The following is a 27,244-nucleotide window of genomic DNA, read 5'->3' on the forward strand; positions in this document are numbered from 1 at the left end:
CAACACGAACACGCTCACAGATGAAGCTTGTTCTGTAAACGTCCTGCAGCTGTTCGACTCACTTATTCAGCTCACTATGTGTCTCAGTTTGGTCGGGGGCTTTTCCCCTTTAAAACATAGAAACTAACGTGCTTTTGACCCACCGTGTTACTCAGCTACACTCTACCAGGCAGAGAAGAAGAACACAAGTTTTGGCCTAAGTGAGCGCGTTTATCCGGCAGGGTGGGTCCTCCGAGATGAGGAGGCACCTCAGGGAAAAAAAAGTCGCCCGTCTAGTCCCTCCCTCTTACTACACCGACATCCACAGCTCGTTTTACCCAACAAAACTCCGCGATAAAGAAGAGGTTTACCGAGATTACGGGATAATGGTGTTTACAGTGGAGTTTACAGTCGCGTTCCTGAAGACTCAGCTGCTGCAGTAGGTTTAACGCGAAACAGCCTTAAAGCGACCTCAGTGTTTTTTTTTCCTCCTCAGTTTCAGTCGTTCGTTTTCGCCTTTTTTGTCAGCCAAATATATAAACTCGTAACAATCATGTATCAAGTCCTGAGGAAATTCGTCTTCTCCGAGGCTCAGTGTGTGAGCGAAGAGGCCTCGAAGAGCTTCGAGGAGCTGTTCGAGAAGCTGGACGTGAACCGAGACGGGAAGGTGGATGTGGCGGAGCTGCGCGCAGGCCTGGCCGCTCTGGGCTTCACTGTGGGCGCAGACGCAGCGCAGGTAAAACCGCCACGCGAGGACACCACAGTAACCCCACACCTCCACACAGGCACTGCGTTTAGCTGCGGAACTGCACTGCAGAGAGACATTTACCGCAGTTTTTGCACTGTTTGTTCTTTTATTCTTTTAGTTTTTCCTCTGCACCTCAGGCCTGTCCCCACCCAAGAGGGTACAGCCCCTCTTTACTGCCATTAAGCACTGTGGATACATTCGTGTTCGCTTCTTTGGGCTTCAACAAAAGCCCCTTTTTTATGTTTGACCCACTTACTGAGTCAGCAAAGACAGATAGTACCTCAATCCTGTGTTACTAGAAAGGAATCAATATGCTGTGTCGACTTAAGAGAGACTGCAGGGCCATTTGTCAGGAAGTCATAGTGTAAAATAGCTACCAGCAGCCATAAGGAATGCAGCCTGCACTGTATTATGAAATACATCCTCTGCGGTGTAGACCAGTTAGTGGCTTTCTGGCTGAGGATAAACACCTTATTTAGATATATACACCTGGGGTAGATCTTGAAGGGTGAGGCAGTAGTGTCAGGTTTGGTCTCAGGAATGAAAGACACTCCTCAGGTGCTCAAACAAACCCCTTCTTCCTGTACACACCCATCCTGGTCTCTGACCTAGAGATACTCCTCATTCTACCCTGCATACTCCACAGTGAGAGTGGCACTGGAGTGGATTCATAAACGTAGGCCACAAAGCATTACTCTATTAAAGGTCAGTTACGCTGGTTCCTCAAAATCTCTGCATAATTCAGTGTTATTAATAAGTCATTGAGTGGTTTGGTGTGAAACAGTTCATAGTAGAGAAACTTGCCGACTCATTTATTTATAGTGGTGGTGATAGGAACCAGAGGTCATTATGTCTACAACACAAATATAGCCGTTTTATTTACTATCTAAAACCACCAGTGAAGCTACACGAGTCCTCTGAGTTTCTCTATCGTCGCTGTCCAATGAAAAACAAGTATCTCCAAAATATTAACTTTACAGGAGAAGGCAAAAACACTCTTACCTTTCAATGTAAGTCAATGGAAAGAAATTATGTTCCAAGTGATTTTAAAGCATTTCTATTGGTCCATTCATCATAAAATTTTTACACAATGTAAAGGACAGCTGGTGTGTTGAAATGATGTAGAAAACTAAAAATCAACAAAAATGGAGATACATGGTTTCCATTGGACAGCGACGATATGTGCTGTTAATAACTGAAAAATAGTGGTAAATCTGAAAGTTTTCTTTGGGCACTATTTGGCTTTACAACGCCCTGCATGTACCTCTCCACCATGAATGGATTTAAAAAAAAAAAAAGTAAATAAAGCCAAAACTTTATCTCAAAACTGTCATAAACCAACATCTCAGACATTAGGCAGTGTATTCGTAACTATTTCATGCAATAACTTTCTGTGAGTTAGCTTATAGGAGCATTAAATGCTTTAGACGTCTGGTTCCTATCACCACTACTGTGAACACCCAACCACCCATCATCTAAACCGCTTATCCTTCTGGGTCGCGGTTGATTGCTGGAGCCTATCCCAGCTGTCATTGGGCGGAAGGCAGGATACACCCTGGACAGGTCGCCAATCCATCGCAGACCACTGTGAACAATTGTCATTAAGTCTCTCTGAAACAGAGCTTTTTATATCAAACCACTCAGAATGACAGTTTACATTTTAACCAATTAATCGTGCAGAAATCTCTTCAAGCCTTTTCCTGATATATATGGCTACAAATGTGTACGCACATAATAACGTATAAGCTGTATTTGAACGTATCGTCGCTGTCTGATAAAAACCTCTCCAAAATGGCAACTTTACAGAAGAGGGGGAAAACGTTCTCTGTTAAAGGTAAACTGTACAACTGTTAACATTTATTGCCACAGTCCATAGTCAGTAGTTCATTCACTGGAGGGACAGGCGCCACCTCATTGTGTCCTGCATAGTATTCATGCAATTACTTTGTAGTTTTGTACTGCACACTACTTATATTGTTCATTGTTTTAGTATATTTTATTCTATTATTTATCTGTACTTTCTTTTTATATGTCTGTAAATAGTGTACGGCAATACTTTGCTCCTGTTTATTCTGCTCTTGTTTGCTCTTTACTGTGCTTTGTACTGCTGCAATAGAAGAATTTCCCTCAGGGATTAATAAGTGATCTATCTATCTATCTATCTATCTATCTATCTATCTATCTATCTATCTATCTACCTACCTATCTACCTACTTACCTATCGTTCGTTAGTTTTAATGTAAGTTAATGTCAAGAGAACTAATTATAAACAATTTTTGGGCATTTCTGTTGGTCCATTGATCATGAAACTGTCACACAATCCAAAGGGCAGCATCTGTGCTTAAATGATGTAGATAGAGAAAAATGGAGATATTTCCTTTTTTTGGGCAGTGACCATTCACCATTCATCTGAGACGAGTTTCAGTAGACCTACATTTTTACACTGACTTGTTTTGTACAGCTGGTGGCAGTCTAACAAAAGCGTAAAGGCTTCATACCAAGTACAAACAATTTGGAATCTGGATCTTATTAACTTATTGCATCCCATCAGAGAGATCTAAATTTAGTGCCATGAGAGCCGAGAGGCTAAATGAACATGCACTTACATGCATACTTTCCGTCATTCAACAGAAAATAGTTTCCTCTGGGGATTCGGATCAGGATGAGCAGCTGGACTTCATGGAATTTTGCAGCTACCTGAAGGAACATGAGAAAAAGCTCAACCTGACCTTCAAGAGTCTGGACAAGAACAATGATGGTAAGGTTCGAGTTAAAAATTGATTGTTTAAATAATTTTCATCCAAAAGTTCATGTTATTACACTGTATTACATAGTTTCTGTGTTTCCTTGCTGTTTACTAATAGGCTAGTGCTTTATATTTGATCTGTATCAAGATACATTCTGTTAAAGGGGCACACTGGCCAAAATAAAATAAAAAAATACTCATTACTACATCAGTTATAAACATGGTCACTCACCTCCTATAGTGGAGCCACAGGAGTCTCTAGAGTATTTTCTGAATTAAAGACTAGGAAAAAACCCTTTCTGATGATGTATCTCGAAGGTAGGAGGAACTTTTGAAAATCTATTTTGAGGTGGAAAACTTGAGAGTGGCCTGTTAAAATGTCTTTAGCTGGCTATTTCAGAGGGAAGCCAAATAGCTACACTACATTAGTAACTAGGCTAGCAGTCTAACTGGAATGACATATTAACATCATATATGCAGTAAGAGAACATTAAGGAATGAAAACACAAACATTTTACAACATTGGCCACGTTTACATGCAGCCTAATAATCCGTTAATAATCCGACTAATAGCTCAGTCGGAATAGGCTAGTCTGATTGAGGCCATTCGGAATACAATCTCTATCCGATTGAACGAGGTGGGTAATCCTGTAAATAATTCATTAAATAGAAGAATAATATCAGTGTAAACGCCTGTATCAGATTACATTCCCAATCGGAAAGTTGAAGTACGTTCTGATCATGTGCGTCGTGTCATAGTGAAAGTTTATAACGTTCATCATGGCGGAGCAGAAACTGGTCTGCAGAGGAGACGAAGTTTATGCTCTGATCTTTAAAAGACGGCGGTGGGACGGACGTCTATGTAAACGCAGCCATGGTGAATTCCGTCAAACCAATCAGGCCGAGGATTACAATGTTGTGCTACAGATATAACTTATTGAGTGATAGTTTTAGGCTGGAATGCACTTTAAGAATAAAACTGCTCATTGGAAGCTACAGCACATGAGTCATTTCTGTATGGTGAATTTCACTGTTATTTTCCTCCATAGGACGCATTGATTACACAGAGATTCAACAAGCACTCAAAGACCTGGGCATGAACGTCTCGAAGGAAAACGCAGAAAAGATCCTCAAGAGGTAGCCGCACAGCACGCGCAACTCATCTCCACAGAGTAACTGCCATTGGCTGTGATCTGTGGTCTTCATATGGTCAAAGAAACTGAACTGTTAGTGGTATTAGAGGTGTTAATCATGCTAAACAGTAGTAGGGCATATACATATTTATATACATTTTTAGTGTTTTGAAGAGATATGAGATGTTCAGTGAAAAGTCTAAGAGTTGAATACTTGTGGTGCAAAGAGTTCATTATAATAATTGATTTTTAAACATTTTCAGTGTATTGTACAAAACTGAAATATTGAAAAACATCATTTTGGTCACTGGAAATTTCCATACTGTTCCATCTCACAGTGCGAAGTTGTTAAGCTATGTAAATTTGTAATTGTATTTGCTTTGAGGGCTTTCGCTGACACTGTAGTGCGATGCTCGTGGGTGTGGTGGACTCTCAGGTCATAGTCAGCAGTAACTGTTTCTACACTGATAAAGCGTCGCCAGGCTGCGAGTCAGCAGAGTAAGTGATAAGCCGTAAGCTAAATCCAGAGAGACAAATAGCGCTCTATTAATGTGTAAACACACCATGTGAAGATGAGTGAGGAACTGTTTAGAGAAAAAGAGTGAAGTAGAGGGAGGACAGAGACAGAGTAACAGAGCTGTCCGTGAAGGGCATCTTTGTGGTTGAGTCTGTAATCCAATTTACCCTTGCTCTCTCATTGCCCTGAGCGGAAGTGCTGTCGTAGAGATAGAACGTGAATTATCTGGGACTTGGCTGTAAACTAGGTAGAGATTTGCATCGGGAATCGAAAGTAAGGCTGTGCTTTTGCATGTGTTGAGTTGGGTTTGGAATTTGTCTCTACCAGAGAAAAGCCAATGTAGGAAGGGTGAATTCTTGGGGTAGCGTTTCAAAAGATTTATTCCAGATGACAAAATCGATCACAGTTGACTCTCTTATCTTTATGGTCAATTGGCCGAAGCTGGCTTAATAAAAAAAGGTGCAGACGCATGATTAGTAAAAATATCTTTCACATGAACGTGGGTCATTTTACAGAAACGTTTTCTCTCTCTCCATAGGGGTCAGTGGTGTTACTGATCCTCACTGGTGTTACACATAAGAAAGGTCACACCAGAGACATTTTTAATGAAACATGCTTTTTACAAAATGGCTGCTACAGAGAATCAAACCACATGTTGTCAATCGTGGAACATCCACTAAAATCTGTAATTTAATCCATTTGTATTCTATTTTTTCACAGTTGCCTAAGAATAAAGTCGGTCACACCAGTGACTTCAGCTAAAAGCTTCATATGAAATCATGAGCTAAATGAGAAAATCTCTGATAACTGAAAAGACACAGTGGACTCACCATGAGCTTTTCTTCATAGATCCTCAGAAAATAGGTAAAAGGAAGTCCAGTGATGTCATCAGTGCGATTTTTATTTCAAAATAAGAGATTTTTTGTTACACAGTAACACCAGTGACACGACTCCTGGGGACAACAACTTTCATTATATATTTTATTTATTTGGCATTTGTTTTCTTGATATCATTTCATTTTTATATTTCATAGTAATAATTATCGTAGTTAAAATTGCAGAAAAGTGTTTTTTTCTTCAAAATATGGCCTCAACCTTCACACATGACTGTGGGAACAACTGGAATTCTAGATAATTGATTTAAAAACCAATATTGCTAAATTGATGGCTGAAGTAGGTGTAATTGTTAAAATGACTTATTGTTTTATTTGAAAATGTTAAAAAATTTAAACCTAACTGTAATATATCTGTGAACGCTAGGGACATGAACATGGACGTTTCTGTAGTATGACCCACATACTATCTGTTCTCGTTGCACCACAATTCTACAGGCCTCACAGCTGCGACTTATTTATAGCATCATCTTTTAAAAGCCCAAACTAAGATCATACAAAGGGTTATGCATACAGAGTCACATACCAAACTATAACAATGTGACAAAAAACATCAGATTATCCTGTTACAAATATATAACATAACAATTAAAGCAGCATGTATACATAAATAGAACACATGAATTTTAGGGATGCACCAGTACCCCTTTTTCCCTTCTGACACCGATACCTGATCTTCAGATCTAACCTAACTACTCAAAAGATGCCTATAAATCCTGAAGTTTGGACCATTTCACTGTTTAAATATTGTATTTTGCTAAAAACAGTTTTCTGTGTCACAATTAAAACATACTAAGTCTAAATGAGTGGTATTTGCTGGTTAGTAACTGTTGAAGACATTTGAATGGTTTCACTGTCACTCCACAAGATCCATGCCAGCCAAATGGACATGGTAATTAGGTTTTTTTTTCATGTCGTCACATTTTTTTGTCCTCCATAGTTTCAGTTACATATTGTTCTTAACCAAAACAGATTTTCCCACCTCAGTAAACATTATTAAATCTTCGTACAAAAATACAAAGCTTCATCACACTTGTGACAGAGGGAGATGTGACGGGGTGGAATATTTCTCACGAAACTGGCTGACATGCTTCCTGTTATCTTAGACCATTTTACATCAGTTTTTCATCAGTTAATTACATGACTTTTCTGTAAAAATTCCAAAAAAACAAATGATTTTCAGTGTCTGTTATGTGTGACAGGTTAGATGTTATGCTTGACAGACCTTGTAAAGACCCTGTCAAGCATGAAAAAAACAAATTACCAATGTTGGATAAAAGCAAAACCTACAAGCTATTGATCTCAGCTCCTTTGAAGACGGAAATGATGTCACTTCTTCTTCATTATGTAATATAATGTGATAGTACATTATTTTTATAGCTAAATATCTTGGTGCGATGGGGTGGAAAGCAAAACCTAAGGACATAAGCAGATATACCATGCAGATATGCAAGGCAAAGATTTGATGTTAATACAGTTTTTATTTAGCAATATTTAAGATGGATCTTCAGAGACTGTGTGTAAAAATGCCTGTATTCTTAAAAAAGTATATTAAAAAAACATCTGTTACCCACTTCTAATAAGAAAATCATACTGTTAATGATGAACTGATGTGATACGTTTAAAGCTGCGCTATGTAAGATTTGGGGATTTGGAGACCTCTCTGATGGAAGTGTGTAATTGCACGCAACATGTGGAAGAACATTTTATAATGTCGGTTGTGCTTCGGACCCTTTGCCCAAGCGGATGAATCTAGTGATTGTGAGCGCATTGACAGTGTATTCAAAAGGAACTTAGTCAAAACTGTGTGAAGGACGTATCTTCTGAGAATGTGAGTGAATTATCTACTGTTATCATCGTATCTTCAACGGCTGATTTTGAACATTGAGTCGGACCTTCTTTTTGAGACTGTATGTGTGACGTTAACTTATAAAGACGTGGTCTGAAAAAACCTCCACAACATCTGACCACCTCCACCTCTGACTTTTAAATTACTTTTACTATTTCAGTCTTTATGGGGTGACTGGCAGCAGCACACACACCATATTTTAGCATGTTTTTTTTCCTCCCAACAAAGTGAGTGCATTTACATGCACTTAATAATCCGAATAATTGCATAAAATCAGATTTTGTCAGTAATCCGATCAATGTGTTTATGCGCACTTTGATGCCCCAATGAGCGTCGCCAGTGGCGACAGTGGCAAAAAACTCCCTAAGAGCAAGAGGAAGAAACCTTGAGAGGAACCAAGACTCAAACAGGGAACCCATCCTCTTCTGGTCGACACCAGATAGCAAACAGTATTAGTGTAAAATATTAGAATACAAAAACGGGGAAAAACAGCTGGAGTAGTGGTTAATTAGACAGTTTGAGTTTATGCAGCAGCAGCAGGAGGGTCAGTTCATGCAGGTGAGGTTTGCACAGCTTTGTACAGCATGAAACTCCATGGTGGTTGAAATGGTGCAGATCAGCCAGCAGAGATGGAGCTTTGGTGACTCTAGCAGCTCTGATGGCTCCCATGTGGCGACTCAGGCAAACGTCACTCAGGGGCTCAAATAAAAGGAGAGAGAGCGAGGGAGCGAGAACGAGAGCAAGAGCGATTTCTTAATCAGATATCTAGACCTTACTCTGATCTAAGAAATCAGAGTGTGCTGTTTACATGACCATTTGAATAATCAGATAACTGCAGAAATCCGATTATGATCAGAATATTGAGCGCATGTAAACACACTCATTAATGCGCCTTCTTTTGAATTTAGCAAAATCCTTTAGAAAATGTTCTAAACTCTTACATGGTGCTGCTTTAACCTTGAAAACACTTATTAGTAGATGTTTCTAATACAAGGTATCAGATGTTGTGGAGTCTTTTCAAGGAATGAACCAGCTACAAAAAGTCACTGTGCTTTTTGCCATGGTTTATCTTGTATCGCTTAATTAAGTTTGATGTATTGAAATGCTTTCTGGTTGTGCTTATCCTCAAAATACTGGTACTACACACTTTGCAATGGGCGTTATTACCACTCATCTCTCAAGCATGCTAGATTTCCACACTGCTGAAGTGGTGCTTACTTCAGTTAAGCTCCAGCAACTAGAACGCATACAGGCATCACTCAGTTGCTTTGTGGTATCAGTGTTCTCTACTGCCAATACTGATACTGTATTTAAGTGCCGATACAGATACAGTAATAAATCTAATTACAATTTAATATATCATAACAACTCTTAAGTACTTGTTGCCCTGTGGGATCTCAAGAGAGTCTTTTATTAAAATAGTTCATTCTGAAATGCTGTCCATGTAATGATAAATAAAGTCTAGTATTTGTAATTAAGAGAGATGCTTTAATTAAGAGAGACTTTATTTCTACTCTCTTATACTTTAACTTAGGTCTATTTTTTATAATTTTTTATTTAATATATTAATATTTCTGCCTAACTTATGTGTGTTTTTATTTCTATTTATTATTTTCTGCATAGTATAGGTAAGTTATGTGGAATTATATGTCTTGCTCCTGAAACACGGCAATTTCCCTTCGGGATCAATAAAGTTCTACCTGTCCATCCATCCAGCCACCCACCCATCCATCCATCCATCCATCCACCCACCAACCCATCCACCAATCCGTCCATCCATCCATCCACCCACCAACCCATCCGTCCACCAACCCACACAACCATCCATTCATCCATCCACCACCCATCCATCCATCCACCCATCCATCCATCCATCCACCCACCCATTTATCCACCCACCCATCCATCGCAAATTCCATCCTGCTAAATAGTATTCCTTTTTAGTCAAAAATGAATAATAATTTTTTAATAAAAATAGCTTCGCCATTAACAACAAAATAAACCATCTTGCATTATTGACTTGGATGCCCGCTGAACATCTCCCTATCTATCTCTCTGTCTTGTAGCATTGATGCAGACGGCACTATGACAGTGGATTGGAATGAATGGAGAGAGCACTTCCTCTTTAATCCAGCCACCGACCTGGAGGAGATCATACGCTACTGGAAACACTCCACTGTAAGCTCCAATCTCACTTTTCATGACACGCCTCCTAAACTGATCTCAGCCGCTGATATGACTCATGTGGCATGGAAATTAGATGCTGGTATCCATGTGACCGTTGGACCTGAAATTTGTGTGGGTTGCTGTGTAGTCAGTGACCAGTTTTTGAGGATTGCGGTTAATGAAAGGGGACGTGAATGAAGTGCTGCAAGCTGGACACACTGTGAGCACCCGGTCACACACACTCTTCTCTGACAGGCACACAGGCAGGAGGCCTCCTAAGAAGCTTGGCTTGCCATTAATATCCCTCGCTGTTTGAAAATACTGGGAAAGGGAGTCAGAGAGAGCGAGTTGGAGAGATGAGGCATAATTTTAATGAAGGATTTTTTTTTACAATTTCACAACATCAGCTGCCTTTAGAAATTTTGAAAACTGATCCATTATTTTTTTTTTTGAATTACAATACCAGGTGTAAAGTTTAAGGGGAACTCCACATTTTTAAAAATGTTTCTGCAAAATTAATTTAAGGTTAAGTTTTAAACAACATCACTGAGAGTGGTTTGATGTGAAATGCTCTGTTCTAGAGAAGCTCACCAACTCAAAACAGAGGTGGTGACTGGAAACAGACATCTGAAGAGTTCAATGCCTCTAATACTCTAATGCTAGTTTAATGCTCACTATTTAATAATCAGCATCATTACATATAAAACTCAGAAGCCTCATAAGTGGTTATGGATAGTAAAGTGGCTATACACCGATCAGGCATAACATTATGACCTTGTGTGTTGTGCTGGTATGAGTGGATCAGACACAGCAGTGCTGCTGGAGTTTTTAAATACTGTGTCCACTCACTGTCCACTCTATCAGACACTCGTACCTTGTCAGTCCACCTTGTAGATGTAAAGTCAGAGACGATAGCTCATCTGCTGCTGCACAGTTTGTGTTGGTCATCCTCTAGTCCTTCATCAGTGGTCACACGACGCTGCCCACAGGACGCTGTTGACTGGATATTTTTGGTTGGTGGACTATTCTCAGTCCAGCAGTGACACTGAGGTGTTTAAAAACTCCAGCAGCACTGCTGTGTCTGATCCACTCAGACCAGCACAGCACACACTAACACACCACCACCACGTCAGTGTTACTGCAGCGCTGAGAATGATCCACCACCCAAAAAGTACCTGCTCTGTGAGGGTCCGTGGGGGTCCTGACCACTGAAGAACAGGGTAAAAGGGGGCTAACAAAGTATGCAGAGAAACAGGTGGAGCTGATAAAATGTACAATGAGTGTAGAAACAAGGAGGTGGAATATTATGCCTGATCGGTGTATTTGTGTTATATATATTATGACCCATGGTTCCTATTACTGTAAAGAAATAGTAAGTCCTCTACAATTAACTGTTTCACATCAAACCACTTTAGATGACTTTGTTTACATCTTAACCTCTGAATTATGCATTAAATCCAAAATTATGGAATTTTGAAAAATTCCCCTTCATTAGAACATTTTAGAGAGCTTTACTCACAACAGCAGCGATATAGTTCAAGCTTTCAATTACCAATTCAAGAAGTAGCTTGAGGAATATTTCATGACCTCACAGTCCTCAGTTATTCGGATAATTCGACTGATTAAAAGTTATTTTTAAGAAATCTCCCTTGAGGGCTTTTCCCATCAGTTCCAGTCTACATTAGGAGTCACTGGATGACCTTTTGACATTTAAAGCTTTGCTCAGCATGAGGTTAACAGGACCTGCATGGTTAAGCAGAAGTAAGCTAATTTAAGCCTGTCCTGTTCTGGGGATTAGTTCGGGAAGTGGAGGGAACGGACAGGATCAGGCAGGGTTGGGGCGCTTCATCACACAGTGAGGAAGAGTGCTACAGTAGGTCTTCACCACAGCTATCGGATGATACCAGTACCACACAAGCTGGCAGTACTGGGTTAGAATGGCTCTGCTGCAGCAGCAGCAGCCCAAAGGGGAATGGTTCCTCATCGACTTCGAGGAGGACGGGGCCATATATGAGGTGGAGGTGGATGTGGTAGGTTCTGTTTCCTCTTGAGTTAAAACGTTCTGTATATTTGTGGTACTTATTGTTGGCTACAACGTAGGAATATTATGAAAGGACAATTTCACTGATTTTTCAAAATGTCTGCATAATTCAATCACTGAGATGTAAAGTTATTCAGATTGGTTTAATGTGAAACTAATTAAGTGGTGGTGATTGTAGCCAATGGTACATTATCACAGAACAACGTCTCAAGTATCAGGCAAGGCTTTTATACAAAGTTCATGTAATAACTTTATGTAAGGACCCTTTTAGAGACATCAAACAATTCAGATGTCTGGTTCCCATCACCACTGCTTGTGAACAGTTCTGACTTGGGAGGTTTCTCTAGAACAGGGAATTTCATATCAAACTTTTTTACATCATAGCGATTCAATTATGCAGAAAATCTGAAAAATCCCCCCTCTAAGAGAAATCATTAGCAGTTTAAATGCCTGGCTAGACCAGTGAGATCATTCACAGCAAGTGATGAGATGTTACATTTTCTCCTTTTGGTGAATCTCGTCTGATGACGTTGTTAGAAATCTCACATTACCACTAATTACTCTGTTGTAACAGTCGCCAGTGATCAGTAAACTTCTGCACAAGCCCAGTTTTAACAGTGGACCAAACTTCCAGAGTGGAAGTGAACAGGCTGTTTTTAGGACTGCACAATATGACAAAATACCACATTGCGATTAGATCCCTACATATTATCAATATGCCTTGCAATATACTAAAAATGCATAGGTGACGTGGTTGGCCTGTATTGCTTTTCAAAAGTATTTGAGTTTATTGGATTATATGGACGCCTTGATTCAACCGAGCACCAGCCAAAACATGTGTGACTGGTTAGGATGCTCACATGACACAAGTAAAGATTTCTCAAGGCTCATTTGCATATTGCAGCCTTCTGTTGTATCAGTACTTCCAAAGCAGGTTTGTAATAACAATAGACAATATGTTGTGCGGCCTCACCTGTTATGAACAAATGAAATGCTATACAAACAACCAGCAGTAAGGAACTGGTTTGGTAGCTCGTGAGAAAAGTCTTCATTGATGGCGCAAGTACTCTGTTAAGCTCAGCAGTGTTACATAAGACCACTGATTACATAAAAGCCCAGGGATTAGGATCAAGCTACCAGTGAAGTATTAGTTAAGGACTGGTAAGAGTCACTGTGAGGTATTGTGGTTATTAGTAAGATAACCTGGTACTGTAGAAAGGTGTGAAGGTAGCTGTAGCTTGTGACCGTGATGCTGGACCCCTGGCTCAGTGCGGTCTATGGGCTGACCGGCTGTCTGGCTGGTGTGTGCAAGGTCAAGGTGTCACGGGTGATTGATTACGGCTGATGACCACTTACCTCATCCTCCTCTACGTCATTGCTCTCTCGCACTCATTGCCAACTGCCTCAAGTAACACTAGGCCCAAATAAACTCTTTCACAGATGTACATGTGTCTTGATGTGAAGGCCTAGACCAGGGTTTGGGCGATCCTGGTGGATCACAGTGCAGCACAGTTTTATTGATTTCCTGCTCTAATGCACGCCTGCCAAACCTGGTATTGAACTAATGCAGAGGTCAGCTCAACTCAAAATTATATAGTAACTGATTACGTGGCTGTTCTTGAGGTGACTCAACCTGAGGACACCAGAGTTCACACAACTCAAACTTCTTAGTCGAGTCAAAAGTTCTCTTAATTTTTTTAGTTCTGCATCTCAGTTAGGTAAATAAAACGAACTTGTTTTTATGCTCAACTTCCCCACCAGCCAGGACTCTTTCCATCACACAATCCTGCTAGACATGTTTCCTCTTAGGTACGCACTTAGGGATGGCTATGGCAACGCTGGGGCTCAAACTCACAACCTCCTCCTGGGGTGATGACCTAGTCCACTGAAACACTCAGGAATGCATGAATCAACTCAGATTTTGTGTCTACAAATGTTTAATACACTGGAGAAAATATTTCTTGTTTTAGCTTTAAAGCATGGCATCATCACATTGGTGCAACTGTCTAATAATTCAGCCCAACATCAGGAGGTTGTGAGTTTGAATCCCAGCAATACCACAGATAGTCCATATCTGAAGCCTAAGAGGAATGCCAGTTGGGACTGTGTGATAGAAGGAGCGCCGGCTAGTGGAGAAAATGAGTAAAAAACACAAATTCAGTTTTGTTTATCTAACTGAGATGCAGAGCTAAAACAAGTTTGAGTTGGGTGAACTCTGGTTTCCTCAAGTTGAGTCAACTCAAGCCATGTAATCAGTTACTATATCATTTTAAGTTGATCAGACGTCTTATTTTTTTACAGTGGAGCTGAATCTGGGTATTTACATTGGAAACTCACTAAACTCTGCTGGACACCAGCTCAGACCTGGTCAACGACAGTATGTTAGGGCTGTAGAATATTCAGTCATTAAAATATTCAAAAAATGCAAACTCATTTGAATAACGGATAAGTTACTTCTACTGCTTCATGCACTTCCGTTTGTTTATTGAGCTAAATATTAGGCTGTTCAATGGTAGCATGATATTAGCAGCTCTGAACAGTGGACTCTGAAAAGATGTTATGAATTAATTCTCACAGCCGTGCCTGATTAATAAAAATAAAAACAGTAGACTTCCAGAATAAAGGCGTAATATTTTGAGAAAAATGTCGTAATATTTCAAGACAGAAAGTCGTACTATTCCAGAGAAAAGTTGTAATATTTCGAGAATAAAGTCATGATATTTAGAGAATAAAGTCATGATATTTAGAGAATAAAGTCATGATATTTAGAGAATAAAGTCATAATATTTAGAGAATAAAGTCGTAATATTTTGAGAAAAAAGCCATAATATTTCGAGAATAAAGTCATAATATTTCGAGAATAAAGTCATAATATTTTGAGAAAAAAGCCATAATATTTAGAGAATAAAGCCATAATATTTAGAGAATAAAGCCATAATATTTAGAGAATAAAGTCATAATATTTTGAGAAAAAAGCCATAATATTTTGAGAAAAAAAGCCATAATATTTCGAGAATAAAGTCATGATATTTAGAGAATAAAGTCATAATATTTCGAGAAAAAAAGCCATAATATTCCAGAAAAAAGTTGTAATATTTTGAGAATAAAATCTGAATGTTTCGAGAAAAAAGTCGTAATATTTCGAGAATAAAGTCATAATATTTCGAGAAAAAAGTCATACTATTCCAGAATAAAGTCGTAATATTTGGAGGAGAAGGTGGGCTGATGTACTGTAGGGGGGCTGCCATAGTGTGTTGGGGTCTCGGTTGCTGTACTGGCGCCGGAGCTCCACTCACTCCTGTCTCTCTGTGGATCATTTTGATCATCATTCTCACTGTCTGTGAAACCTCATGACCTCTTTGAATGGGGGGAGATGTAGCCCCCGATAGCCGTGTAGACGACCCTGCCTGCGATTCTCCTTCAACAACACAGACAGACAGTTTCCTCCGAGTCCGTCTGGCTCTTTATTCTAGATAAACAGTTTCCTGCTCAGCCGTTTCAGCCGGTTCTTATCCTAATAACAGGCTGGTGCTGATGAGCAGGAGAGACAGGGAGACTGAGTGTTTCTTTATGGGTGAATCGATATGAAAGTAAAACTCCACCAAATTACCGCCCCTCATTTAACACGAGGAGGGGCTGCTTTCCCTCTGCAAAGCCTTTGGCCACAATATTGTAACCTTTCCTGTATTAATGCCACTTTAATGTCGGAATTCTACGACTTTTTTCTCGAAATAGTACGACTTTATTCTCGTAGTCTACTGTTTTACTTTTATTATCAGTGCAGCCCGCGTGCTCTCGGGTTGTGTTTATTACCGAGGATAAATAAGAGCGCGTGAGCTCGGAGAGTAAGCGTATTCAGACTGCACGGGGCGCCAGTACCGTGTCAATTGAGTTTAGCGCGTGTTCTGGCAAAAAACGGTTTCTGAGCGGCTTTAACACCTTTATCACTCCACTGTTCACTGACGAGATATGACGAACAAGCTGTTTTCAGTGAGTAAAAACGATGGTTAAGAAGTTCCCCCTCCTCTCCTGCACCGTCCATCACTGAGATGCGTTAGCAGCCTGCTCAGGGTTGCCTGATTGGGCAGGATCCCCCGCTTTAGAAAACAATTGTTTGTCAATTAATTAAGTTTTGTTGAAAAACATAAATAAAAACAAAATAAATGAATACAATTGTTTCAACAGTACAAAAAAGGAAACTAACCATAATCATTAGTAATAATAATAATAATAATGATAATGATAATAATAAGAAGAAAAAGGAGCAGGTTTTTGTCCTATTCAGTTATTAAAGTGAAACGCATCTCAAGCCTTTTCTTATTCTTATAGAATATTCAATTAGAGGTGAATGTTGAGTCGAATATATGAAACTGAATATATTTGATGTTTGCAGCCCTAAAGTCTGTGTGCCTGTATAAAAGAGCATGGTTTGTTGGAGGAATTAAACCATTCATTTAGATCAAAGCCTGTAAAATATATTACAACAAAGCCTCTCTGTTCTGTTAAGAGGAATAAGAAAAATATAAAGAAAGTGAAAAATCAGTGATGCTTACAATTCTCGTTGCACGTTTGAACTTTTTAAGTGAGCGTAGTAACACTAATCAGCCTATAACTGTAGTTTTAATTGGTTGCTTCTACTCTGTTAAATCCAGTATTTGATAAAACACATGCAAATGCATCATTTGTGACAACTATTTACATTATTTACAGTTTAGGAGATGCTTAACAGGCTGTTTTGTGATAAGAAGTAAACGCTGACATTTCTGTCCGAGCAGGTGGGAGTTAAATGATCTGTGTGTTGTGGTATTATGGCCTAGGTGCTGGATATAGGGGACAGCCTCACCATCCCAGATGAGTTCACTGAAGAGGAGAAGACCACTGGCCTGTGGTGGAAGCAGCTGGCTGCTGGGGCGATGGCAGGGGCGGTCTCTCGAACAGGCACTGCTCCGCTGGACAGAATGAAAGTCTTCATGCAGGTACGTCTTTCTGGTGTCGCATCCTGTTTGTACTGAAAACCTCTGCTTTTGTTTGCAGAGGCACAAATCTGTGAACTTCATTCACAAAGTATCACTGATTACATGTATAACATACAGCAATGGGTGAAAATGGCTTTTTGGGTTACAGGTTCACGCTTCAAAGTCCAACAAAATCAGTCTGGTCAGCGGGTTTAAGCAGATGATCAAAGAGGGAGGTGTCACGTCTTTGTGGAGAGGAAATGGAGTCAACGTGCTGAAAATTGCTCCAGAAACAGCCATCAAATTCATGGCCTATGAGCAGGTAAGTGTTTTTTTAAAGGGGAACTCCACCGATTTTGTAAAATTACTTCATCATTCAATGGTTTAGATGTGAACAGAATCATTCAGAGTGGTTTGGTGTGAAACGCGCTTTTCCAGAGAAATTTACCGAGTCAGAATTGTTCACCATCATAGCTCTAAGAACCAGACGTCTGGCTTTTAATGGCTCTAAAAGCTACATCCTGTTAAGCTATTGCACAAAATGGTTATGAATACGTGGCTTGATACATGAGACATTGTTTTGTGATAGTTTTGTTATGAAGTTTTGGCCTGAAACGTATTTTCAGTATAAAGTTTTACTCCAGGTTTAGTTCTGTGTTTCCTCTCAAAACCACATCTCAACTGAGATCAATGCGCACAACCTAACATGCTTTTGTTGTGATTAGCCTGTAGCTGCAGCCATTCAACACAGCTAACGCCAGCGACAGCTTTTTACAGTTAATTTTTATGGTTTTCTTACCTATTTTGGAAGATGGAAGAGTACGCAGAGGACTTTGAGGAGGTCTGTTTCCAAAATGTCGTATGTCCATATCAGTTTGAGCCAGAAAACACAAAGTTGTTGCAGCGGTTTAAAGAAGAGAGACAAAGCCAAGAGGGAGGGAGGGAGAGGGAGAGAGAGAAAGAGAGAGAGAGAACCTGCCGGCACCGACGCAAGGCTTTCCGTGTGGAGAGGTACATGCAGGGCTTTGTAAGGAAAAAATAGCACCCAAAGAAAACATTTTTTCAATTTTGCAGTATTTTACTATTATCAGCATGATATACATACGTCATATATATAAAACTAACACAACACACGTAAGTTCACTGGTCATCTTGGATGGCAGATAAAATGGTGATATTTGTAATATAGACACATGGACGTCTGGTTCCTAGTACTACAATGGTGAACAATTTTGACTCTGTGAATTTTTCTGGAAAGGCCCATTTTACACCGAACTACTTTGAATGATTTTCTGTACATCTAAACCATTAAATGATTAATTAATTTTTCCCCTTTAATTAAAGTTCCCCTTTAATATGCCTACGAATGCATTTCAACTACATGCTACATTGCCTGGAAAAAGAATGCATTATCTGAACACACCCATTCAGTGGCTGCTCTTCTCAGAGTTTTTCGTTTTAATTGCTTTAAAGTCATATACTTGGCTTTATGCCAGCATCCAGGCTCCACCACAACTGTATAAATTAAGAAGCTTAGTTGTGTTTCTGAGAGCTGTTTCTGAATCAGCTGTACTTTAAATCACAAAGGGATGGAAAAAAAGGAAATTTAAATACTGGAATGCATTTGATGTTAATCTTACACAGTAATGGCCTGCATTAGATTTAAGCATTGTTTTTGTTCCGCTACATTAGTAGACAGGGCCATACATATTACATTACATAATACACTAATGCTCTTTTTGCTAATGTTTGATGTTACAGCTTAAATGGTAAGATGGGTGTTTCAAGGTAACACACCATTTCAGTTCCCCTGTGGTTTTAGTGCCTTTCGTTTGTCTTGTCAGAAAGTGAAACACCTGCTGAATACGGTTCAGGTTTGGTTCTTAACTTGGCCAGTCAAGATTATTCCACCTTTTTGGCCTGAAAACTTTAATAGGTGCTTTGGCTGTAGTGTCGAGTGATTGTCCTGCTGAAGTGCCACTGGCTGAGGCATTTGGTTGGATTTGAGCAGTTAAGATGCTTCTATACATTTCAAAATACTTCCTCCTACGTCCTGTTGACACATAATATAACCAGCTTGCTTTTTCAACATTTCTTTAGTAATAATAATAATACATACATACAGACAGACAGACAGACAGACAGACATACCGCTTATCCTTCTGGGTCGCTGGAGCCTGTCCCAGCTGTCATTGGGCAGAAGGCAGGATACACCCTGGACAGGTCGCCAGTCCATCGCGGGGCAGACAGACAGACATACACAATCACACACACACTCACACCTAGGGGCAATTTAGCATGTCCAATCAGCCTGACTGCATGTTTTTGGACTGTGGGAGGAAACCGGAGCACCCGGAGGAAACCCACGCAGACACGGGGAGAACATGCAAACTCCACACAGAAACGACCCTCGTCGCCCGGCCGGGAATCGAACCCAGGCCATTCTCGCTGTGAGGCAACAGCACTACCCACTGCGCCACCGTGCTGCCCTCTTAATAATAACTACTACTATTATTATTATTATTATTATTATTATTATTATTATTATTATTATTATTATTATTATTATTATTATTATTATTATTATTATTAGTGGTGTATTAGCACATTCCTTTTTTATTCCAAGCTATACATGCCTTATTTGAAAACCCAGTTAGGTTAAAAGAAAACTGAGATTAGTTTAGATCCATATATATTTGAGAAACATCTAACCTCCCCCACCCACCACGGGTGCCCCCCAACCCCCCGGTTATATTTCAGACCTAACAAATGTACATAAAATGTGCACATCGATTTAATTAAAGCTAAAATGTCTGCACCTTTAAACTCATAGTCATTGTTTCAAACATAGCATGTTAGAGTTCAGAGCATAAACAACAAAACTATGTGTCACTGTCCAGTAGACTGTAATAGACGTGGCCAGAACAGTTTTTTATAGAGCCTTTAAAATTTGGCCCGTCTCTCCTGAAAAGTTACTGTTTTCTCACAGTCCCAAAAGTGAAACTTATTTTTTAGCCACTTCAGTGTCACGGCACCACCAGTCTCCCTGCCAAGAAAGCATTACTGACACTAAAATGTTTGTGTCCTCCAAAAATTTCGAATGAGCTCAGTGAAACTGAATCAGCTGTAATATTTCTCTTCACTGGGTTAACAGTGCCACTGGGGTGATAAATTGAAGGCACACTTTTAGTTCACCCAGCTTTTAAATTTTATAGTATAAACCAGTTTGTGATGCGTATTCCTCTGCTCTGTTTCCTCAGTATAAAAAGCTGCTGTCCACAGAGGGAGGGAAGGTTAAGACACACGAGAGGTTCATGGCAGGCTCTCTGGCCGGAGCCACAGCGCAGACTGCAATCTACCCCATGGAGGTGAGAGCAGAGACGAGCAACTGTCTACCTAGCAAACTTAACTTGACCTTCCTCTGCTTGAGGCTTACCTGTTTCACATCTTATGGTAAACTTAAGCTCAGGCATTCTTCTCTTTACTCCTACATCCTGAGTGGTGTTCTTGATTTGCTTGGGACTTTTTTTCATAACTTAACCCTCTATTGCATGATGTTGCTTCAGGGCAACAAACTAATTTTCCTCACTTTACAATAAAATTGTACATATTTAAAGACAATCATAGGGTTAACTATATAGAGAAGAGTTTGAGTAAGTCAATAGAAAGCATGTACCTGGTCATACTGTCTCTAAGTGTGCACATTTAAACCTCTTTTTGTAATATCCAGTATCAAATATGTTTGTTGCCTAGAGGCAACATTGTGTGACAGTAGAATGGATTTAGCCAGTCACAAGCCAGGTCTCACCACTTCCATTGTCGCACAATGTTACCTCAAGGTAACATACTCCAAAAGTTTAATTTAAATTTAATAAACAGGTCTGAAAAAATAAATCAAAGACCCTTTTCATGCAAAAAAGTAAATTGAATATATTTTTTAAATTGCTCTCAGAATGTGTGCAGTAGAGGGTTAAAGTATATTCAGTGCATCAAGCATTGTAGTCTGAATGGATCTGAAAGGGCTCTTGCGTGGTTAATCTTGCTGTACCTATAAATCAGTATATCGCTGTTGTCAGAAGAAAACCTCATATCTCCAAAATGGCGACTTTACAGGAGACGGAAAAAACCTACTTTACTTTTAATGTAAATCAGTGGAACCAGACTTTTTTCCAAGTCATTTTAGGTCATTTCTTTTAGTCCATTCATCATGAAATTTACATACAATGTGAGGGGAACACATATTTTCAAATTATGTCAAAAACTGAAAAACGTCAAAAATGGAGATAGAAGGTTTTCTTCAGCGATAATCAGTCTTAATACTAATTCACAGACAAATGACTGTAAAATATTATACCTCTAATAATAATATTGCAAGATTAAATTCAAAGTAATGGGTCATAAAATGTTCACATTGTAAAGAACAGGAAATGCTCTCAAGTTGTTAGAAAAGGGACTATAATGTTTTCTTTTGACAGTAAAGTGAAAATGAACTCAACACACAGTAGGAATGTGTGGGTTTGTATTCTGTAAACTTGTATTGCTACTTTCTTTACTGTTAGGTGATGAAGACCAGACTCACGCTGAGGAAGACCGGACAGTATTCCGGAATGTTTGACTGTGCCAAAAAGATCCTGAAGAAAGAAGGAGTGAAGGCATTTTATAAAGGCTACATCCCCAACATCCTGGGCATCATTCCGTATGCAGGAATCGACCTGGCGGTCTACGAGGTGAGCCAAAACCGTTTCTAAATATGATCAGCAAGCATATCGCTGCTGTCGGAAGAAAACCTTGTATCTCCATTTTTGTCGTTTTTTCAGTTTTTGACATAGTTTGAAAATATCTGTTTCTCTTTACATTGTATGTAAATTTCATGATGAATGGACCAAAAGAAATGACCCAAAATGACTTGGAAAAAAGTCTGGTTCATTAAAAGTAAAGCAGAGGTTTTCCTCCGACAACAGTGATATATACTCTTCTCATGATGATACACTTGTCTAATGATAAGGCTGGACATGTTATTGAAGAGAGTTTGAATAGACAACATCTGCATTTCTGGGAAGGAAAAATATGGCAGAAATTTTAGCTGATTAAAGGCTCAAAGTTGAACTCAGTTCTTCATGATACTACAGCACTAATGGGACTTACAGGGCGTCAACCTGCCTTGCTTGCATCAAATTGTAATTTTATTTAAAAGTTTATATAAATAAATTACTTTTTTTGATGGTTTACTTAATCAGCATGTGTGGTTGGACGGTTACACCACCTGAAGACTTTTGGAGACAAAAAGAAACTAAAATGAATTATATATATATATATATATATATATATATATATGCACCGAAAGTTGTTTCACATAAAAGAGGTACTCTTGAATGTCATGTAATTTATTAAATTAAATAAATAAATAAATACTTTTTTTTGGGAAAATAATGGACTCGGTCACAAAAAATGCACTTCATGTCAATGACCCATACACATGATATATATATATATATATAGATATAGATATGTAGCTAAAAACAACTAATGCTAAACTAATGCAGCTGTTTGTGACTTGAAAGAAAATGTACCTGGGGTCTCCAGCTGTCTAGGTTTCAGTCCTATCAAGGGTTCAATCCCTGGCAATGCCACAGCCTCACTCAGTGCAATGCCATAGCCAACACAAGTGCCTGTGAGCCATCGTAACAGAATTGGCAGTTAGTGTTCACCCTCCCAGCTCGGTAGCTTTGTGTGAAGGGGGAGACCTAGTGAGCAGGTCATCGGCCCTGAGAAAACGTGAGTAAAGGAAACCAAAACCTGTAAATGGTACCAAGACTCACTAAAACCATGTCTGTTTTGTCAGCCTTTTTAAAGAGAGGAAGCGTAACTCTCACTCACTCACTCATTCACTCTCTCTCTCATCATCTAATGACCTCTCTTACTCTCTCTGTCTACACAGACTCTAAAGAATACCTGGTTGTCCTACTATGCCAAAGACACAGCTAACCCTGGGGTGCTGGTTCTGCTGGGCTGCGGAACCATCTCCAGCACATGTGGTCAGCTGGCTAGCTACCCTCTCGCCCTGGTCCGCACACGCATGCAGGCCCAAGGTAAACACTCCACGAGGCTCTCAATTGTTATTGTTTATTGAATGTTTATTTACTATTCACTAGTGCTGCTGGAATAAAACCCCACGTCTCCAAAAAAGTAACTTTACAGGAGAAGGAGAAGCTCTTAACTTTCAATGTAAGTTAATGCAACAAAGTAATCATGTCTGTTGTTCCATAACACTGTACAGTTACTGTAAACACCCCGTGTCTGCTGACAGTTCATTCATCTCATTCATCTCATATTATGACAGTAACATTTCCAGAAGGTCTAATTTTCCAGCAGCATGTTTTGGTTAGGTTAGGTTTGGTTTGGTTAGGTTACACTTCTTGTTTTGCCATATTTATTGAAAGCATTTACATAATTATGTAATTAAATACAGTTATATAATGAAAAGCATCTACTTTTGATTTATATTCTGTATGCTTGCTTTGATTAGATTAAGAGACCCTTATTAGTTTCACAACGGGGAAATTTCACCTCTGCATTTGACCCATCTGTGCAGTGAAACACCTCATACACACTAGTGAACACACACACACACTAGGGGGCAGTGAGCACACTTGCCCGGAGCGGTGGGCAGCCCTATCCGCAGCGCCCGGGGAGCAGTTGGGGATTAGGTGCCTTGCTCAAGGGCACTTCAGTCACGTACTGTCAGCTCAGGGGATCAAGCCAGCGCCCTTCCATTCGCAAGGCTGGTTCCCTAACCTCCAGCCCACAACAAAAAAATGTCAAATGTTTTTTTTTCATCAAAACAAAACATTGATTAACTTTTCATGCAATTCAGGTCATTAAAAAATATCTCCTCCTACTTCAGAACACAGATTTGGTGTTGATTGAAAGTTGATCCACACTTCTGACAGAATTTCTGCTTGTTTCAATGAGCTACAAGTGAAAAATGTCAATATCAAATGACACCATGTTTTTTGTTGTTACCAGCAGTGACTGTTACCTGTAAGGGTTAATAGGAGAACTGTGCAGAGTGTGAGTTTTGAGTTTTTCTGTGTTCCAGCGTCTGTGGAGGGCGCGGAGCAGGTGTCCATGTCGAAGCTGGTGAAGAAGGTCGTGGAGAAGGAGGGCTTTTTCGGCCTCTACCGCGGCATCCTACCCAACTTCATGAAAGTGATCCCTGCTGTCAGCATCAGCTACGTGGTGTATGAGTACATGAAATCCGGCTTAGGCATTTCTAAGTGAGGTGTGTGTCAGTGTGCGTGGGTGGTGTGAGTGTGAGTGAATGAGTGTGTATGGCTAACGGGGCGATAGCGGTGGGAAGTTGTATGAGCCAAAGTTTATTTCCTAAGGCACCAACACCTGGAAGGTGTGGGTGTACATCTTTACTCATCCAATACTGTTTATAATTGTTCAGGGAGAAAACAAAGAATTCCTGAAGCATCTTCCAGTGCCACGGCGCCAGTGTCCCAAAGATTCATAGTGTGCAGCTTTAAGCCTCATCCAGAGTATCTAGTAGGGCTGGGCGATGTGATGATTTTATGGGGATGTTAAACTTAATAGAGTCAGAAATTTGTCAGTTAATTCTTTATTTGGAGAGCCTGTTGTAGATACTCGCCTCGGCTTTAACTTACATTCAAACTAAGTGATTAAAATTGAACTACATTTCCCCTAAAGCTGACCTTATCCTTATGTTAACCTTAAACTCAACCCAGATCCTAAACCTAACCCTAATCCTAGTCCTTATCCTACCACTAATCCTAAGGCTATTGAGAATCAGATCAACCAGGTTTCAGCATATAGTAATTTGAACATCTGTAGATAATCCATAGAGGGCTATTCAAGTGAAGTGGAAACATATTTCATGCCATCATACTAACTACATAAACCAAAGCAAGGTCTGTTCTGGCCTGTAAAGGAATACTTGGGCATTTTTCAACCGAATCTCTATCTGCTGCATAGAAAACTTATAGGATCTAAACAAACTCAAAATAGAGGCCATTGAGAAGCTGCTTAATTCTGTGAATAAACATTTGAAATACATATAATGTTATATAAAGCATATTTGAAACTCAGTCAGTACACTCTAACAATGGAGCTCTCAGGATGAGACAGACATGAGAGTTATGACATTCTTATTTAATCCAACTTCCAAAAGCAGCACATCTCACCTTTGTCTCCTTCGTCTTGCTCTAATAATGAAGCTGAGAGCTTAATTAGAGTTAATTATCTTCACAGCGAAGCTCGTTCTGCTCGTTAGTTTGTTTGCTGATGATGCACGTGATTCATTCATGAGTAGGATGTGCGCATGCGGGTCGTTTGAGGACGCTGGTTCGTTCACATTAATGACAGATTTGAGTCCCTTACCTAAACGAGTGTGAACCATCGTGTAGGGGAGATCAGATCTGAGCAAAAAATTGGTTTTAAGCAATGAGGCTTGTAATGTGGACATAGCCTTCGTCTCCATGCATGATCAGGCAAGAAAAGTCTACCCACCCACACTACTATGTGGACACATTACCACAAATTCTTCCCTCTGGAAAAACCGTCTCATCTTTGAAAGAAAAATTTACGCAGATTTACAGCTTAGTTTACAGACGTCGCTCACTGATCAGTTTATGAAAGTGTACTTGCTTTATGTAACTGTTTACGGATGGAAATGAAAGCAAATGGCTTCTATTATGTACACATTTGAGTCAATAGGTTTTCAGTTCTTCCCTACATGGAAAAACATTGGGCCTCGTTCACCAGCTGATCTTCATAAGAAATTCCTTCTTAAAACCCACTTACAGTTTTCACAAAGGTTCTGACCTTCACCAGTGTTTTCTTATTTGGATTTGTTCTCAGGTAAGAACAGAATCTACACACACTCGAGAGCACAAAGGTGCGAATAATTCTGCAGCTTAAGAACACGTCATGAATCTGACGTAGAATCTTTCTCAAGAACACATTTAAGAAAAAACTTGTGAAGATATTGGTGAGCGAGGCCCTTTGACCTTATTGTCCAGGATTATTGACATTATAGAGATGAGGTTGAAAAATGCTGTAGTGTTCCTTCAATGCAGAACTGCATTACAGTGATACAGTGATTCTCTTTATAAGTTCCGCAGGCTTTGCAGCCAACATTAAACACCTTAGTTTTGTTGTGGTTAGGCCAGCATTTCCAAATATCCCTGCTCTGAAAAGTTTGTTTTACAGTAGTTTCTTGTTTGTCCTGCATGATGTTGTTGTCAAAATCCTGTAATATTTTTGTGCTATACGTTTTAGGTCATATTGCCCAGCCCTACTGTTCAAACCACTGCACTGTTCAACACAGACTGATTCAATTCATCATTATCCTCTTTGTGCTGCAGTGCTTTTGGGAAACGGCTCAGAGCACCAGTGAAAGGAGAAACAGGTGTTTTTCCTTAAAAAACAGACAGAAAATTCAGTCCGGATTTACTCAGGTTTACCTGTTTTGTATGTTTTATCACACAGAGATCCGCACAACTTGGTTAGGAAACCAAACGTACAGTGAGAGTCCTTAAAAAAAGCAAAAGCATCAGTTTGAGAATGAAACACTTTGTTCGTGCTGTTATCATGTTTTATTTTGCACACTACTGCAGAGAGAGGGGAGACGTGCCTTATACGATGTGTGGCTAGTTCTGTTTGCTGATCACTGAATTGGTAATAACTTTGTGTTGCCTTTTTTACCCCCCAACATTTTGTTATATTAGAAACGCCCATGTTTACATTAAAGTATTTTAAATATTTCAATAAAGTGGTGCTTTTCATCCTCTGTGTCGAGCATGTAGCTAATAATGTATCTGAGTTGTCTTGTCTTAAACACAGTAAGAGCACTGCACTTCTCAGACACTCACATGCAGCCAAGCTTAATGGTGACTGACAGCTTATCAAGAAGCTTATGTAATGTGGATCTCTGATGCAACTTCAGTGCCTTTACTGTGCTGACCTGTCAGTTTAAAGCCTTTTAATAGGAGCTATCAAAGTAACACTGAACCTGCAGGCTGCTTTTATGTCACATCAAGGAGCACAACTGGCAGCCACCACTGGCATCTAGTGGGATGAAAATATTCTGTAAGAATATGAAGCACTGTGCAACAGTCAGAGACCACCCTTCATTTATTTACCCTGCAGTCAAAACAGCCATTAAGTATTAGTTATTATTAAGTATTATTCAG

The 27,244-nt window shown here is 39.6% G+C and overlaps 1 protein-coding gene across 2 annotated transcripts; it reads left to right on the top strand.

Annotated features, from left to right (window-relative positions):
• On the top strand, positions 1-26,841 carry slc25a24 (solute carrier family 25 member 24). 2 transcript variants are annotated; one of them, XR_005007802.1, is made up of 11 exons: positions 1-715; positions 3,359-3,485; positions 4,523-4,610; positions 9,932-10,043; positions 16,890-17,048; positions 17,197-17,349; positions 20,288-20,395; positions 21,587-21,754; positions 22,966-23,116; positions 24,127-26,164; positions 26,202-26,841. XR_005007802.1 is itself a non-coding variant. In XM_036581425.1 (10 exons), the coding sequence occupies exons 1-10, from the start codon at positions 533-535 to the stop codon at positions 24,306-24,308; spliced, it is 1,431 nt and encodes a 476-aa protein (XP_036437318.1). In that variant the 5' UTR covers positions 1-532; the 3' UTR covers positions 24,309-26,841. The 2 variants fall into 2 exon arrangements, 1 of the variants encoding a protein (XP_036437318.1); XM_036581425.1 differs by having other exon boundaries at positions 24,127-26,841.
• Positions 26,842-27,244: the final 403 nt, after the last annotated feature.

Source organism: Colossoma macropomum, unplaced genomic scaffold (genome assembly GCF_904425465.1).
Source record: "Colossoma macropomum unplaced genomic scaffold, Colossoma_macropomum, whole genome shotgun sequence".
In the NCBI taxonomy this organism is placed as follows: Eukaryota; Metazoa; Chordata; class Actinopteri; order Characiformes; family Serrasalmidae; genus Colossoma; species Colossoma macropomum.

Excerpts from the sequence above, each read along its gene's own strand:
- slc25a24 (XM_036581425.1), top strand. The coding sequence starts at position 533 with ATGTATCAAGTCCTGAGGAAATTCGTCTTCTCCGAGGCTCAGTGTGTG. Across the intron at positions 10,044-16,889 it reads GCTACTGGAAACACTCCACT|GTGCTGGATATAGGGGACAG; the intron begins GTAAGCTCCAAT and ends ATTATGGCCTAG. Across the intron at positions 17,049-17,196 it reads GAATGAAAGTCTTCATGCAG|GTTCACGCTTCAAAGTCCAA; the intron begins GTACGTCTTTCT and ends TTTGGGTTACAG.